This window comes from Uloborus diversus, chromosome 3 (assembly GCF_026930045.1).
Source record: "Uloborus diversus isolate 005 chromosome 3, Udiv.v.3.1, whole genome shotgun sequence".
Classification (NCBI taxonomy): domain Eukaryota; kingdom Metazoa; phylum Arthropoda; class Arachnida; order Araneae; family Uloboridae; genus Uloborus; species Uloborus diversus.
In genome coordinates, this window is record NC_072733.1 from 205,528,754 (window position 1) to 205,546,206 (window position 17,453).

The 17,453-nt window shown below is 31.7% G+C and overlaps 1 protein-coding gene across 1 annotated transcript in view; it reads left to right on the forward strand.

Moving 5' to 3' along the window:
• Window positions 1-17,453, forward strand: part of LOC129219398 (eukaryotic translation initiation factor 4E type 2-like) — a 121,200-nt gene that overhangs the window by 101,676 nt on the left and 2,071 nt on the right. Inside the window, exons 4-6 of the mRNA XM_054853788.1 lie at window positions 4,663-4,809; window positions 11,286-11,390; window positions 15,036-15,188. Of these exons, the coding sequence (XP_054709763.1) occupies window positions 4,663-4,809; window positions 11,286-11,390; window positions 15,036-15,188 (405 nt within the window). The remainder of the gene's footprint in view (window positions 1-4,662; window positions 4,810-11,285; window positions 11,391-15,035; window positions 15,189-17,453) is intronic.

Here is a 17,453-nt window from a genome sequence, read left to right on the forward strand (position 1 = left end):
GGTCTAACCCCCCCCCCCTGCTGACTATGGCCTTGACTGAGTTAACCTCGTAATTTAATTTTTCTCAGTTGAAAAATTTAATTAATTTGACTAAACTTCAATTTGAAAATACCCTCAGTATATGTATTTATTTATACATGTGATAGGGTGTAGAGCAGTTTAATACAATGAGACTTTATTATTGCAAAGAGTTCTCTGTCTCAAAAGTTTAAATTTTCTTACGTTTGTTGCTTGAATTCAGTTCATTTTGTATGAATAAAGTTTCAGATTTACAAGGGTCTAAAAATGTCATTTTTTTCTGATTTATGAGGGACTGTTAACTGAAAAAAGGTAAAAAAAACACACAGTTGGTTAGATGTTCTTATTAGCATGATTCCAGTGAGTAGTTTTTGCCACATTCATTTTGTGTTTTCATTCCCTAAGCGAGTTATCCCCCTTTGAAATTAGTTAAAAATTTTACATTTGACCTTAAACCTTGACCTGCCATTATTTATATACTTTAAAATTAAAATATAAAATTAACTGCCATAAATGTAATACAAATAGATTTGCGTTAAAATGCAAAGGGTAAAAAGTCCTATTTTTGACTATGAAAACAACTTTTGATGACCTTTAAAAAAATCAAAGGTCAAGATTAAAGAAAAAATAAAAGTGGTTTTATACACATTTCATATGCAGCTTTTAGGGATATTAGTTTGAAAAACAAAAACTATACATATTGGTTACTAGCAATTTCTAAGCAAGCTTCCAAAAATTGTAGACAAGCAACACAATTGATTTTTAAAAAAAATTTATAATTTTTTCATTTTAATATTTTGTTTTGAAACTCAGTATGTGTGAGTTAAATCGGTAAATTTTTCTTACTTCATGATTTGTTTATTGTTATTTAATTAGTTACTGTTATCAAAATCACTGTGTATTTTAAGTGATCGCATTCGCAGAAGACAAAGCTTATTTAATATTTCTAGTGAAATGTCCATTTTTAGATTTGTATATTCTTATTATTTTTCAGCCAATTATTTTGCTCAGAAACTTTTTTACATATGGCCAAAACTTTTGTGTTGTTCATTTGTAAAAGTAGCCTATATTTATTGGAAGATTTTTGCCATGGTTGAAACTGTGTTAGAAAATAAATTACTAACTAGAGTTCTCTGAACCGGATCCAAACTGAAAAAACCCATTCGCGTGTTTATGGGTGGGCCCTCATGAAAAAACTCACTATCTTGGTAAAATAGGTATTCTCAGAATTTACAGCATATTGAAAACGTTTACTTCAAAAACAAACAAAATATTTTAACTAAATATTGATCAATGCCTAGTCTAGAAAATTCTATCTTCCTTTCTGGTCAATTTATTAAGCATTAAAAATTAAAACTGAAGCAGAATACTACCTAACAGACCATCATCTGCCAAAACAGGCAGCGTTGGGTTCAGAATTGAGAAATGCGTCTCTCTAAACTATTCATGAACAATACCCCTGACCCATTTGACTTCATATGTACACAGACAGCTCCTCTATACTGCCCTCCTAAGCCTAATGGGCATATCTCAATTTTTTTTGCAATTGCATTTTTTTGGTGCTAAGGAATGTTTGAGAGGTAACCCATCTTTTTCCTAAGCCTAAAGGCTGTATCTCAATTATAAACTCAAAAATCACTAACAAAGTTTACGTATCTCAAAAATATTATTTCCTAAGCTAAAAAGCAGTATCTCAATCACTTTAGTGTAAACGTCCATAGTTAAAAGGTGTGCGAAATTCAATTTATGAAATGTCGATTTGCGGAAAATTACTCTCTCTTGAGATACGTCCATTTGGCAAGTGAAACAGGCACCTCCTGCTATAGTTAAGAATTTCAGGGTTACTTTGCTGTGGGAGCCACCCTTAGTAATTATAATGGCAAGGTGACTGCCATACACTTTTAACACTTTCAGGGGCAGTGGTTGCGCTGTGAAACCACTAATTTATATAAAAAAAAATTCTCTGTTTTTTCCGAATTTTTTGAATCAAAATCGCTTGAGTCCTCTTCTTTTAAGTTCAATGAACAACAATAGATGGCAGAATAACAAAAAAATATTTTTTTCGTAGGCTCAATTTCTTGTTCAAATCATCAAATTTTCAATTTTTTGTTTACCCCAAAAATTGGAATTTTTTTCAGATTTTAAAATTTTTAATTAGCGCTGAAAGAGTGAATCATTTTTCTTCATTTTACCTGAGGTAGTCAATCATATTGTTCGAAAAGATTCAAATTCATTTTTACATGCATAAGCATGTTTTTGTCCTTCCCCAGGTAGGGGGTGTGAACAATTGGGGACACCACCCCCAGCGAAAAAGATTTTGAAAAAAATTTTTTAACTGAAAAATCTATGTCTAGATGATCAAATAAACCCCCTTGTGGTGTTTTTTCTTAAAATTTCTCAAAAATTAATGACGCACCCCTGAATGGGTTAAGCAACTTAACTTAAAAATCATAATCGCCCTGCGAAAGCGGTTTTTCTGGTTGACTTCCATGCTGATATTTAAACTTTTCCAGTAACTCTTAAACAGATTGCAAGAGAACCATTGACCGAGAAAAACTTTTACTATTTGCTGGGTCTTGGGTAGACTCTTAAAGTTCCCATGGTTCCCCAGCCATGTTAACATCAGCAGCAATGAAATGGCTAACAGGCTGGCAAAACACAAGAATGGCTCTTCCCCTGTCCAAACAACGGAGCACTCTCTTTTCTGTCAAGACTCGGATAAAATTAGCAGTTTAAAGCTGGAACTGTCGGTTGCTGGAGAGGCTGTCATAGGGTAAGAATTGGGAGAACCTTCGTTACGAGGCCCCTTGTTGATCACAATCTACCCCATGTGATTAGTGTGGGATTATTTCAGGATAAGGACGGGGCATGATTATCTTGCTGCACACTTCCACCATATCAGTGTCCTGACATCACGGGAGTGCCAGCTATGTGGCTACAAAACCATAAACACTGAACACCTGAAGGTTTGAAGGTTTGCTCTACTCTGGACCACAGGGAACAATTTCTAGACAACCTTTTTAGAGAAGCTCATCTATACTGGTCAACACGCTCACCTAATGACTCAATAGCCAATGGTGGGCATTGGGTTGCTAAGAAGAAGAAATTAAAACTGCATAGGGATTCTCAAATTATTTAAAAAAAAAAATACTTAGTAGACAAAATAAGCAACAATTATTTCAGTCAATTTATTTTTTTATTTATTTTATTTATTTATTTATTTATTTATTATTATTTTTTTTTTTTTTTTTGCCGTTTTTAGTAAATTGTTTTGATAAAATGTTTCATAGTTCTTCTAATCTTGGGTAAATAACAATTATCACTTGAATTTAGCGAAAAATATCCAACCTGTGTTATGACTGCAGCACATTCCTTAAACTGTAACCATACCTGAATATTTATAATACATTTCAGCATTATTATATGCAAGATTTTATTATGATTTAATGATACTAATTTTAACTCTGTTCAAATTTTTATTTCCATCTTCTTGAGTCGATGAATTTTTTAAATACTTGGCATTATTCATGCTTATGGTTTAAAAGCTGCTCTTAAAGTTTAGTCATATTAGCAGCTCTTAAAGCTTTTTCATAGGTTGTGAGAAGCTAAAAAATATGTTACCACATAATGTATTTTGGGATTACATGGAGCACTTTTTCAAAATGTTACTCATACAATTTGTTTCTGAATAGATGTATATGCTTCCTTCTTAAATGGTCATATTTTAGAAAAGTTAATTTTGATAACATTTCATATAAATATCAAACTATTTATAAATTCACTTTTTTTATTTAAATTTTTTACAATATATTTGAGTAAACATGCATGATTTAAAATTACAATTATATATAGCTCTGTAAAACCTAAAAATAGGAAAACAGTAGTTTGGTACCATGTTGAAATAGAGATTGAAATTTAAATAATTCTTTGAAAAACCAAAAAAAAAACCCCAAGTATTTGATCAAAAACTGAGGTAGGATGAGCTTTTTCAAAAAAAAAAAAAAACATTAATTTTCAAACCCTTTGTCTGTGCTACTAAATCTCTTTGAAAATTTAATTGTGTTTATTTTATTAAACACATATTGATTTCAAACACAGTTTTACAGTCAAATTGCTTATTGAATGATGCATTCAAATTCTGTTGTACTTTCAAATTTAGATTACGGTGTTACAGGCTTAAAATGGTCAGTCTTGATCAAAAGAGGGCAGAGGAGACATGATCCAGTTATTTATAAGTTTATTAAAATGGAAGATGTTGATATAGGTAAATTTGGCAAAACCTGGGATCACTGCTTTAAACTTTTCAAACCCTAAGCTAATCTTTAAATTTGGAAAATTACTGCTTCAATAGGGTTGTAGGCATTAGAAATAGTTTATCAAAAGTAACTGCTTCTTGCAATGGGATGAATAGTTTTATGTGGGCTCTTGATTGGGGATTGACAAATTGACTGGGAGCCGCCTAGCTGGGCTAAGATCCTGTTGCTGGTCCTCATTTTTGTATTTGTTCAGAAGGCCATTTTGGTAAAATATATCCTATTTTGGAACATTTTAAGTTGATAACTGCTTATCAATATAAATTCTTGCTGTTCTTGTTTTTTGGATAAATATTGGAATTAACTGAAATATTTTCAATCATTTTTATAGGAAAATTCTAATTTGATCCATATTCCTGAACCAGAACACAGACTCCAGTTTACCTACTGCTTATGGTTTTCTCATCGACCTGGGGGCAAATTGGTGGCTGTACAGCCCTATGATCAGAATTTAAAAATGATTGCTTCTTTTAACACAGTAGGTGTAATTTTCTACTAAATGCATACTGCAAATGAAGTTTTGTGATTTTTTTTTCTAAGAGACTGACTAGAGCTAGATTTGTATTCCAACATTTTCGTACATAAGAGTTTTTTATTTCGTTGAAATGCAAATGTGTTTCATTGTTTAAGCTCTACCAGATCTTATTTAAGTGTTAAAAGAATTATTTCTTTAATAAGTATAAAATTAACTTTCTTAAAGCACAAATTTGCAAAAATAATGTATTACACTTGTTTTTAACTACAAAAAGAAGTTGTATGCTATGTTTCTACTTTCTTCAACTTAATTGCCCCTCCCCCTTCTGTTAATTATTTTCTGCATAGAAGAAAAAAAAAATCTTCCTATATTTTCATGTCAGTTGGGAAATTCACCAATTACCGAGTTGTATCTTTTTTGAGTTTTAAATTTCAAGTCAATGTTTTACTACAAAGATTTTAACTTATTTTAAGCATGACTAATTCTGAATTATTTTAATCTATTCTTAACTTAAATCTTTTGTTGCAATGCATACACTTCTTCCTATTTTCCAAGGGGGGGGGGGTGCAACAGAAAACGAAAAAACAGTTTTATAAAAGGCACATAGAAAGAAAGATGTATAAGTGACAAAAATGAAAATTTTGGGGGTGGATGGGACGAAGTTCAAATAATAAGGTCTGTTTTTGTGGCAAATGGATTTAGTGCCAATCCTGATTAGTGCTACTGTCTATCATAGTTTAGAAAATTAATAATGCTCTTAAGCACATTAAACTTGTTTAAGACAACACAAACATGATATGCAGCTTACTCTAAATCAAAATGGAAACAAGCTCTCCCTAATCTAACCCAGAGTCCCCACAAAGTCTCTCTATCAGATGTTGCCAGATACAAGAACTTAGATCACAAAAACATTATTTATGAAAGCCTACATATCGCTCATGGGCTGCAATAGCGACAAAACTCAAAAAATCAGGTTTTGAGATAAGTGGGTTTGAAGTTTTCATTGCTAAGGGAAATGCATTTTACTTCTGCCATCTTTCAGCATAATATTGAATAATAAATTGCGCTTGTATTGCTGCTGAAAAGAATGTGTATTTTCATATTTACACCTGTTCTTAGTCTAAAACATGTGTTTTTTCAGCTGTGCCACTATTGCAGCCCATGAGCCATATGGTTTAAAATGCAAACTTAATTTACTCAACTATGCTTTTGCTACTTGCATCTTTGCTTCTTCCTTTGTCATATTTATTTGTTTTTGTTGACAGTTATGAAAACTTTTGTAGGGGATAACTGTTACCTCTTGGAATTTCCCGGTTACGGTTGTTATATATTGTGGCAAAAGTGTTGATGTGTTAGAAACTACAGTAACATTGCATTAAGAAACTAGATTAACGGGTAGGGATGTGCCAATAAGAAAATTTAATTTACCTATAAATCAGCATAAGATAATTGGCCAATGATTAATTGCTGCAATTAATAGTGATAAGTTCTAATACTACAATTTGTGCATCAACTTTTTCTCTTAATTATATTTTTGGTTCTTTAGAATTAGTTAATAGTTGGCTTATTTATTATTATTATTTTTTTTTTGATTTCCAAATTTTTCTTAAAATACATGCCTCAAAACTTCATTCAATTTCTTTAAACCAATTTACTTGTTTTTAATGAAATCATATTTTGTTGCTAACTTCAGACATAAAAATCCAAATATTTAGTTAGTAGACCATTGTCTATAGACACTTTTAGCTTAGTATCAACTTTTTTACCCTTAGTAGCTGTTAAATGCATGATTTTTTAACTTTACAAAAATTATAGTGCATTCTTAAAATCTGATGCTTAAGTTGGGGTGTGGGGTTTTGACGCATCAGATGTAAGCAACATTGTTCATGCTATAGATGAGCACATCAGCATAAAAATCCAATCATTTAAATTAAAATAATCAAAACATTTAATAATACTTAAATTTGTATTGAATGAAGAAGGTAGTGATTCCAAAAGATTTATAAAATGTATGTTATTGTATGCATGAAAAGTGAGTACTGTAACTAAATAACAAAAAAAAGTTTAAATCAGAGTATTAACTCCCACTTTTAGTTGGAAAGGTGGAACTGAAAGACACACATAAAAGTAACCATCTCATAACATCCTACTTTTTAAAAAAGGTATTAATTCAATAAATATTTTAAAAAAAAATGAATGATTTACCTTTTTTTTATATTTTTATTATGATTAAGATTAATTTATACTTACATATTACCTTTTATTGCAGAAAATTAAATTTCTTTTTTTGTTTATGAACTTATTCAGTATAGATTCTAGTTCTGGACATACTTAAGTAATTTTGATTTAAATAAAATTTGGCAGATTAATCAGTGAAAATTGACCCTTAAAAAATATCGGCCCAAAGGAGACAATTATGACCGATTACCGCCGATTAATTGGTGCAGCACTAATAGATGGATTGATGCAAGGGGGCCCATATGCAAAATTTTAAGGGGGGCTCAGATATTTTCCCCATGGTTTAGCAGGATATTTTCTCCATGGAAACTGATTTCAGTACAGATTAGAATTATTAAAATTTGACATTTTTAATACCTTAATCAGTAATGGTTGGAGAAGAAAAGTTTTTCCATTTTTGCAAAGAAAAAAATTACTAAAAGCAAGGACATTCTATTTTCTAGGGGGGGGGATTATAACTCCCCCCCCCTACTTGCCCCATCCCCCATATGAGGGCCTATGGATTGGTGTGTTTTTCCAGTCTAACAATGTTTTAATAATCTATTCCAACCAAGTATACTAGTGTATCTGTCTAGTCAGAGGCGTAGCTAGACCTGACTTTCGGGGGGGGGGGCGGTCTTCTTTTATATATATATATATATATATATATATATATATACAGGGCCGTCCCAAGAGGGGGGCGAGTGGGGCAATTGCCCCGGGCGCCATGAAATGAGGGGGCGCCGCAAGGTATCCCTCGTTTCAACGGAACACGATGACAATCACACGAAATGAGGGGCGCAGCAAGGCACCCCTCATTGTAGAATATGCCCCGATTGCATAAAATTAGGGGGGCCTTGCGGCTCCCCCTCATTTCCTGTATCATAGATACACAGTCAAAAACGCAAAATGCAGAATCATTGCAATGATTCTCTATTTTTTTTTCCTAGGGCACGAAAATATTCCTCTCTCTGTCTCCAAAACTTTAGTTTCCTTTGTATCATTGAAGCAGATACAATTTCTGAGAATATAACTGTTTAGAATCAAACAAAAGGCACTTCTCCTTTGTCTAGTTCTCTCCAAATTTGCTTGAATTCTGCCCTTGCGTGCAGTGACGTAACCAGAAAAAGTTTTAAGGGAGCACATTGAAAAAGCAAAAAACAGATTTTTATTTATATTTATTTATTTGTTTATTTTTTGATCTGATAGGAAAAAAAGGTCAAAAGGTGTCCAGTCAAAAGTTTGAAACTTCTAGTTTTGAAAACGCAATTTTAGCCTTAAAAACGCGACTATAGGTCATGTTTATTGACTTTTTGGAGGGAGCTCAGAAACTGCTTCCGATCGATTATTTTTTTAAATAGATTGAAATCAATTCCTTCTCCCCCTGCAAGATTTCGAAATTGAAGTTTCAAAAACGCAACTTTAGACAAATTTTGAATATTTTATGGACGGAAGAATCTGGAGCATTTCCCGGGAAAAGTGTTTAAAATTATGGTTCAAAAACTTTAAGCCATGTTTTGCATTCAGGGGCAATTCCACTTAAATTTTTTTGTAAGTGTTGTTTAAAAAACCCATTTTTTTGTGATATTAAAGAAAGGCGGCATGGGGACTCCTGCACGAATATTTTCTTAAACTTTAGTTTTAAAACGCAATTTGTAAGGCCATATTTTGTAATATTAAGGCCAGTGATTTTTCGAAATTAGAGCTCCAAAACACCATTCTGAGCGATTTTCGATGTTGTTGAGTATTTGTGGGTTTCTCCCTAAAACTTACAAATATTTGATGCAAATGAATAACATCTTTGTCTATAAAACATATGAAAGTTGGTATTAAGTTGGTGCAAGTAAAACCACAAAAGTACTCTTGAAAAGAATCATTGGATGAGTCCAGATCGAAATCTAATTTTGATGTAATTTACTTCGATAAATACATTTATAATCAGCAACTATTTATGTGTGTTCTTAGTTTGCTCAATATGAATAACCAATTCGGTTTAAATTGTTAGTTTTTTTATTAAGTGCGATGACATTTTACTGGATAAATATTTGGATTTTTAATATTTCCATTTTTCGAAAAGTTTTTGGAGCATTAATGTTTTACAAATATTAGAAACATGTTCATAGCTTGTCTTTTAATTTGTATTATGCATAGCCTTCTGATTGTTCTGTTCATTAATATGTAAGAAATTCAAGTACGTATTAGGGCATGGAAATAAGTGTACAAGTTATTATTTGTAGGGTTCAGTCATTAGTCAGGCAGACAAAGTTACTGATCTGGGGGTCTTAATAAGTCAGGATTTAAAGTTTAGCCAACAGTGCAGCATTGCTAGTAACAAGGCCAATAAGATGCTTTGGTTTATCAATAGATCTATTTCAAATAAATCTAAAGAAGTTCTTCTGCCCTTATATAGAAGTTTGGTAAGACCTCATTTGGAGTATGCTGTTCAGTTTTGGTCTCCTTATCATAAGAAAGACATTAACGTATTGGAAAGGGTTCAAAGGCGGGCTACAAGGCTAATAAATGGACTTTCTCACTTATACTATGATTCCAGGTTTAGAAGGCTAAAAATGTAGTCTTGAGCAAAGAAGAGACCGAGGGGACATGATTCAGTTGTTTAAATTTATTAAAATGAAAGATGTTACGGGGCTGAAGTTTAGCACTGAAAACAGGACAAGGGGTCATTGTTTTAAGCTATTTAAATCAAAGGCTAACATGGATGTTAGGAAAAATTATTATTTTAGCAAGGTAGTGGAACCTTGGAACAGTTTACCGGAAGAGGTGGTAATGAGCAAGGGAGTAGATAGTTTTAAGAGGGCCATTGATCTTCACTGGGGATTGTAAATTGACTAGGACCAGTCTAGCTGGGCCCAGAGCCTTTTGCTGGTCGTCACTTTTGTATTTGTATTTATTTTTCACACATTTTCCTTTAAACCATTATTCTGCCATTACGATTGCTTTGTTCCACGTAGTATATCATATAAAATATTCCAGATATGATTTTAAAAACTAGTATGGTCAAAAACTTACCATAAAAGAGTTATAGACTTGCAAGTAAACTGATCATGCTTACTCGCATACTTTATAATGTTATAACTGGAAGCAAAGTGAAAAAAAGGTTATTGTTGCGGAAAAAAACATAAGTTATTTGTAACACTTTTTTGAGAGTTTTTAGGTATATTTTTAAATATTTTAATTGAGCTTTTTTTTTTTTTTTTTTTTTTTTTTTTTTTTTTTTTTTGTTTCATAAAGACTTATTTTCTTCCATTTTAGGCTGTATATTATGGTTACAAAAATTATTTTCTTTGCACTAAACTACCATGATAGCAAACAATTACTAACTCATATTTTATTACTTATGATAAAAGCAATAGTATGACATTATAAAACAATGTGCCTAACTGACTAGTGGGGCAGTAAAAAAATTGCAAGACAAAGCATATAACTTGAGTACAACTAACTGAATGTGTCGTTAACTCGAGTGCAGTTTCCTCATCTTGAAGTGCATTTTATGAGCCTGCAGAACCATTGTCCATAGTTATGTCACTTGTTTGTGAAAAGACATATACTCTAGTTTGAAATGCAGGCATCAAGTTCTACACTGACCCTCAGTGCACGGAGATACAGGCCCCTAAAAAGTACAATTTTTATCATATTTTGGTGATAAAACTGCTATTTTTTTGCAGCAGTGAGCATTCTCCATGCATTTAGTGAGCCTATTTAATAATTTATGTATATTTTTACACAAATTGCTTGCAAAAAAATGCTTGAACCTCAGTGCATGGAACCAGGAGGCCTCAAAACATGACAAATTTTTCACTTTCTTTGGCACAGTTTGCCCACCCCTGCCGGGGTCCACTGAGGGTTAGCCATAAACTGTATCATATATTTCATTTGAGGCACTGAATATCATGTTGTAATCACAAAGATTACTTTTGCTGATGCTCAATGCGCAGAGATAATTGAATATTAAAAAATGTCGATTTGAGAAAAGCCCAAAGTCGGGACCAACTTTCGGAATTTTTGTGGGTCACAAAAATATTTTGAAGAAAAGAAAAAACATATGTCTTCCAAAATCATTCAAAGAAACCACTGTAAAATTTTTAGCGAAATCAAAAAAGGCATGTATCTAACCTCCTTGACACTTATAAAAACTGGCTCTTAAGTGCTTAAATAGTTGATTAACTTTTGTCTGAAAAGCAAAGAATTGTTTTGGACTTTGCAAGTGTAAAATTTTCTGAAAACTAACCTTAAAAACTTTTTAGGTAGAAAAGTTTTGGAGTGTTTATGGCCACATTATAAGACCTTCAGATATGGCAGTACATAGTGATTTTCATCTTTTTAAACAAGGCATAAAGCCCATGTGGGAGGTAAGTTTGCTGCTACTTTTTTAGCTTTAATCACTAGCATTGCAATTTCCCAAATTACAATTAATGTTTGGTAAAAATATTATTCCCTATCAGAAAAAAAACATTTGCTTTAAGATTATGATAAAGTTTCAATTGTGTAAAAGTTACTGAAATGCGTGACTGTATTCGTTTGGAGAACTCTAGTGTACCAAAAACAAAGTATGATAATAATAATTTGTTTGTTTAAAGTCCCAAATAAGCATATATTACATGAAATACGCTGCTAGCTCAGTCATTCCAACTGGCAATTTCATGCTTATTAGCACTCATTAGCCCGGCATGAGAAATGACTGAGCTGGAGGTGGAAAACCTCATAAGCCAAGAGTGCCAAACAAACTGTCGGCTGGAATGACTGAGCTGGCAGTGTATTTCATGTATTTTTGCCTTATCCCTGTTTAATGGGCAGTAACTTACTGAAAAAGCATGTATTAGTTAAAGGTTTCTCTCTCCCCCCCCCCCCATGAAAAAAAAGAGCAGTGTAAAATTATTTTGGATATTACCTTATTTTCACTTTATATTTGGTTTGTTATTCTTCCCTTATAAAACAGGATAAATATTGCAATATAAATTTGACATTCTTCCTATTTACAAGCAGTTTTATGTTTAAACTGCCTACTTGACCAATGAATCTTTTCCAACTGTTAGTGAAATTCAATGAAACTTCTTTCTAATAACATCAGAAGTTAAAGCTTAAAAAAAAATCTACAAAGTTTCAGAAAGAGGACAGTCTATTTTGTTTCTTCACTCAACTAGAATTATTTCATATGAAATATTTTCTTAAACAGAGAGATTGTTGCAGCAGTGTCAATGAAATATTTATTCATAGTAAAGTTATACTTTATGCATTATTATCAACTCTCATTCTAAAAGCTTTTAGCATGAGGTTTTAATTATAGGGGTTTTAATAATAATGGGCTTAATGTTTGCGTGATGTTTTTTTTTCTTTACATTTTATAATTAAATGAAATGCAATAATCTGGAACATTTTGAACATTTTCTATTATATTATTGTAATCAGGGGTGCCCCCCCCCTAAAAGAAAGGGCGCAACCCACTAAATATCGTGAAGACCCCCCCCCCCCCCAAAAGCAAGAGCCCGCCCCCAAAAAGGAGAAAAATACCCCTCAAAACATCCCCCCCTTAAAGTTTCAATGCCACAGTCTATGCCATGATCCTTCCTAGGTGGGCACCCCTGTTACAGTAAAAAAGTATATAGATACTTAGAACTAGTTCTTACATTGGGTCAGAAACTTGGATTTTAATGGACACCAAGGTACTATTTCTTTCCTTTCTAAAATAGTGAGGAGAATTTTCATGCATACTATGAAACCACTTGATCAGAAGTAGTTCATATGATGTATTTTTTTCCCCTTAGGTAAGTGCTTTAAATTTGTTTCCGGTCTGTTGTGCTGATAGTTTGCATTTCTTCTTCACTTGCCATTCTGGTTCAGACTAGTCCATTTTGCTTCTGATTTATATCACATCCCCAAAGTTTATTAAACAGACAAGTCTATCATTCCAGTTTGATAACTCATGTTAAAATCTTGTACAAGCAAGACAATATATTTATGAAGAAAATAAGTGCAAAAATGATACACATAGGCTTCATTTGATTTTAAATGACAAGCTGAAAAAAAAAAAAAAACTTTTAGGTGTAGACAAAACTATATAAAAATTGCACAAAAATTAGTTTTTGGGAGAAGTGACTGAGGCAAAAAAAGTGCAAAAATTTAAAGTGGCATACCAGAAAGCTTAACACCCTATGGTTGTTGGAAAACAAGATACCTATGTGCAAAAGTGAGGATATAAAAACAAAGGAATCTCTCTGAGTAGTTTTCTGCACAAAAAAGGTTGAAAGGTGGGCTGATAACTGGTCCGATATTGCAGAACAAACCATGTATCTTTCCTAAAAAATGAGAGACAATGACAATTTTTCTGCCAGGATCTGATGGTTAAACCAGATGAAGAAAAAAGTAATGGTTTGCCACAGATGGTTATTTCCACAGGAGAACTTTCATCAGACTTTAAGGCTGCAAATGGGTTTTCTACAGAATTAAACAATTTAAACGTAAATTGAAAATAACACTAAAGAGCAATTATGCTACTCAAAAGAAACAGAATTCAACTGTAAATGATGACCTGCTAAATGCTTAGTCTCTTCAAGGCTTTAATCAATGCAAAGAGAAATAACTGATGTGTTGCTGCAATGTATCGGGGTTGTACAAACTGAGGCTCATTCGCTTTCAAAAAATTGATGCAACCATGTGTATAAAAAAACTTTGCTGTTTGAGCCCAAACAGTTTCTTATGTGAACCAAACTAAGGGGTGAATAGGGGTATTTTTAAACAAAGCACTTTCGCTGAATCTACCTAAATTAGAAAATCGTTTAGAAGGGACGATGTTTCATTGTTAAGTACTTCTCTTGGTAAATAGTACCCAATCACTTTCTGAAGTATAAGATTTGAAAAATTGAAATATTAAAGTTGTGATGGCCTTATTCAGCCTATGAATGAGGCTACTTTCAATTATCTTAAACTGTGTTCTGTAAAAGTATGCTCACATATTTTTTGGCAGAAGACATTGCACCTTAGATCCAACAAATAAAAAATATTAATCTGAAGAATGTTATATGTTGGCTTGCTGAGTCATTGGGGAAAATTGGAACTAGAGACAATGTGCGACATAACATACCGGCAACTAAAGAGCTCAAAGACTGTAATAAAATAAAAAAGAATTTTAATGAAGAACATTTTGAAATTAAAAATTTAGTTTTGAAACTACTCGGCTGTGAAGAGCTGACAGATAATTGCATCAGTGAGTGGGTTTATGGTAGGCTCATAAAATTGCTGATAATGAAATAATTTGCATGATTGCCAAATAACAAAAAATACATGAAAAGATTTATATCAAAAAACACAGAATTTCACTTGCAAAAAGCATTGCAACATTAAATGATGCTCGTTGCTATATAAAGCAGCAATCAAATGCTTTACCATGTAATATTTTATTTAAAAAAAAAACAGCTTATGAATGCAGCAAAAAGAATTATCTGCCCAAAAAACAACTTTAGAGTCCTTTTTTAAACATGATATCAAGTGTTAAGTTGTAAAAAAAAGTTTTAAATCAACATTTGGGGTTCAATATGTTTTTGCTTTTTGATCTCTTATTCATTTTTGAAAATATTTATAACAAACTGAATTTTTTCTCTTTTGATGTTTCAAATGCTCAGTTTATGAAAAAGATTTAAAAGTGGCTCTACTTTTTTTCTATTTATTGTGCTTTGTATATATTTATTTTCCGATATATTAAGTAGTATTACTTATGTGTTATTATTTATTGAACTTAAAATGATATCACATATGTGCTCTCTGGGAATGTTTCGTTTTTTATCACTTGCAACCTGCTCTTTTTAATGAATTGATCAATGTACTTATACATCATATTTTACATCCTATTTTTTGTTGCATTTTTTATATCTGGAGTCTGTCTAGTATTTTTAGTGTATTTTTATCACTTATTTCTAGTTTCTCAATAGTTTTAATGAAATTAATTTGATAAATAAAGTTATATATGTAGTTGATTGACTTCACAACTTTTGTGTAACTAGGATGAAGCAAATAGAGCAGGAGGAAAATGGATTGTTCGTTTGAGAAAAGGCTTAGCATCTCGATGTTGGGAAGATCTTATTTTAGCAATTTTAGGTGAACAGTTTATGGTGGGAGAAGAAATTTGTGGAGCTGTGGTTTCTGTTCGGTTTCAGGTAAAAATATTTTCTTACAATTCATTCAATACAATGTGATATACATGCTCACCATTTTTCCAACCATTTATTGTGAACCTATTACTAGCTTACACCAAGAAAAAAAAAATATATTCTCCCCTACTTCTGGATTTGATCTCTCCTTTTCAGTCAAATTTTTCAAAAAAAAGAAAGAAAAAAGAAAAAAACAGCTCATTTAGTCACTGTTGATTTATGTTCAAAGTACAATAGATACAAAATTAATTGTCAGAAATATATTTAAGAGCTCTGTATTCTACATCTACAGTAAAATCTGCCTGTAATGATACTGTTGAGACCTTAAAAAATATTGTTTTAGGCAGGTCATCTATATATATATAGGTATAGATAATTAGAACATTTTTATAGACATCCCCCCCCCTCCCCACCCTTTCATTTGTGTGCTCATAAAAAATCGAGTTTCACTTAAAGAACTAAACTATTTTGATCTGAGTAATTTAAAATTCATATATATTTTAAAATACAACTTAATAATGAATAATTCAATCATTTAATAATTTTAAGCTTTTCTAATAAACTAAATTGAAAAGGTAATGCACACCATGCAAAACTATTTTTGAAACTATCAGCATTAGGAATATATTTAAGCACATTCAAGTGCTCATACTTGGGACAGTTTTGAACTTTTACCTTCAGTAGCTTATCAATCATATGCTTTTCATTTAAACAAAATATTCTATTTTTAGGATGAGCCTTAGTTCTTCACCTCAGGACACGGTTCAGATGCATAGATTATGTGTCTTTAAAAAAAAATGTTCATTGTTTCAAGTTAGAAATCCTTCTTCCTAACTTGGGACACTTAACATTTTGATTTTTCCTTTATGTATGCAGCAATAAGTAACAGTTTGAGACACCAACACTTATTATGGAGAAGTTTTTTTTTACAACTCAATGAATAAAAAATAACTTTAGATAGAAGTAATGTAATCTTGTAAACATACAAAGATTTAAGAATGTATACTAGCCTCTAAAAATATTAATTGCATCCCCAGCCTTCTTGATTGTTTTGAATGTAATCTTTCTGCATTCCCATTTATATTTAGATGCATAAAAGTAATTGGCGAGTCCAAATAATTCCTCATGGAGCTGATTTGTAGCTCTCCGTGTCCCTTATTTCAAGCTTTTCACATTAATTTTCATTCCTCCATTATCTGTGAAATTCACAACAAATAAATTCGTCTCATCTATGCTTTGAGACTCATTTTATTGGTAGAACTAACATTTGTAAAATTTTGGCAAAATGTCTTTTGCTCATCAATTGATTCCAATTTTTTTAACAATGATAACTTTTCTGTCCTCTAAGAGTATGACACATTTATTGGCATCAGAAATACCTGTAATTTTAAACTTTTATACATTTCCTTTTTTTTTTTTTTTTGCATTACAGTTATGCATTTTATATTCTTAATGTTCCTTGTAGATACTTTTTTTACCTTAGAACCCAAACTTCAAACAGTGTCCCAAGTTTAGAGCATATTTGCAATTACTCAAATTTTATAAATAAAAAATTAAGGTAAACTGAATTGCTTAAGTGGAAATGAATTAGCTCAAATCAGGTACAGGTACATAACCTAGATGAAGTCTGAAACAGATTCGAACCAGTGCTGCTCAGTTAGCATAGGTAACCAAAGTTCTTTCCATACTTAAAAATTGCATATTTTGTCGAAATCTTCAAAATCATTAAACTTGCCCATAAAGCTGATACATCAAAGTTTAACTCACATAGTCTCAAAAGATAACTTCATTTATCCTGTAAAACCTTTTTTTTTTTCTTACTGGTAGAATACTGACAGGTGTACCAGCCCTCAAAACTAAATTCGGTAAAATGTCCCAAGTTAAGATACTGTCCCAAGTGCACTTGACTGCAATAAGAGTTAGGTCAACAACACCATTTATGACACCTTACGGTCATTTTCATTTGGTGTTCACTTTTCTTTTTGAAATTCCATTTTCTACAGCTCATATTAAAAATATTAGAATAATGACATTTTTTGTACAAAATGAAAGAATCATTTGGTAATGTAATGTTTTTTAAAGCAAATATGCAAGCAACAATTTTATTAAAGAATAACTTTTGGCTAAACATATTTATCATGTTAAATCAATATTATATTTGAAGAGATTAAAGGGGAAAAAAATAACAAAAGTCAAAATATTAAATTATTCCACATTTATGTTCCTTTAATTATCACCAATTCATAACTGGTGGCACCATTGATTAAAGGC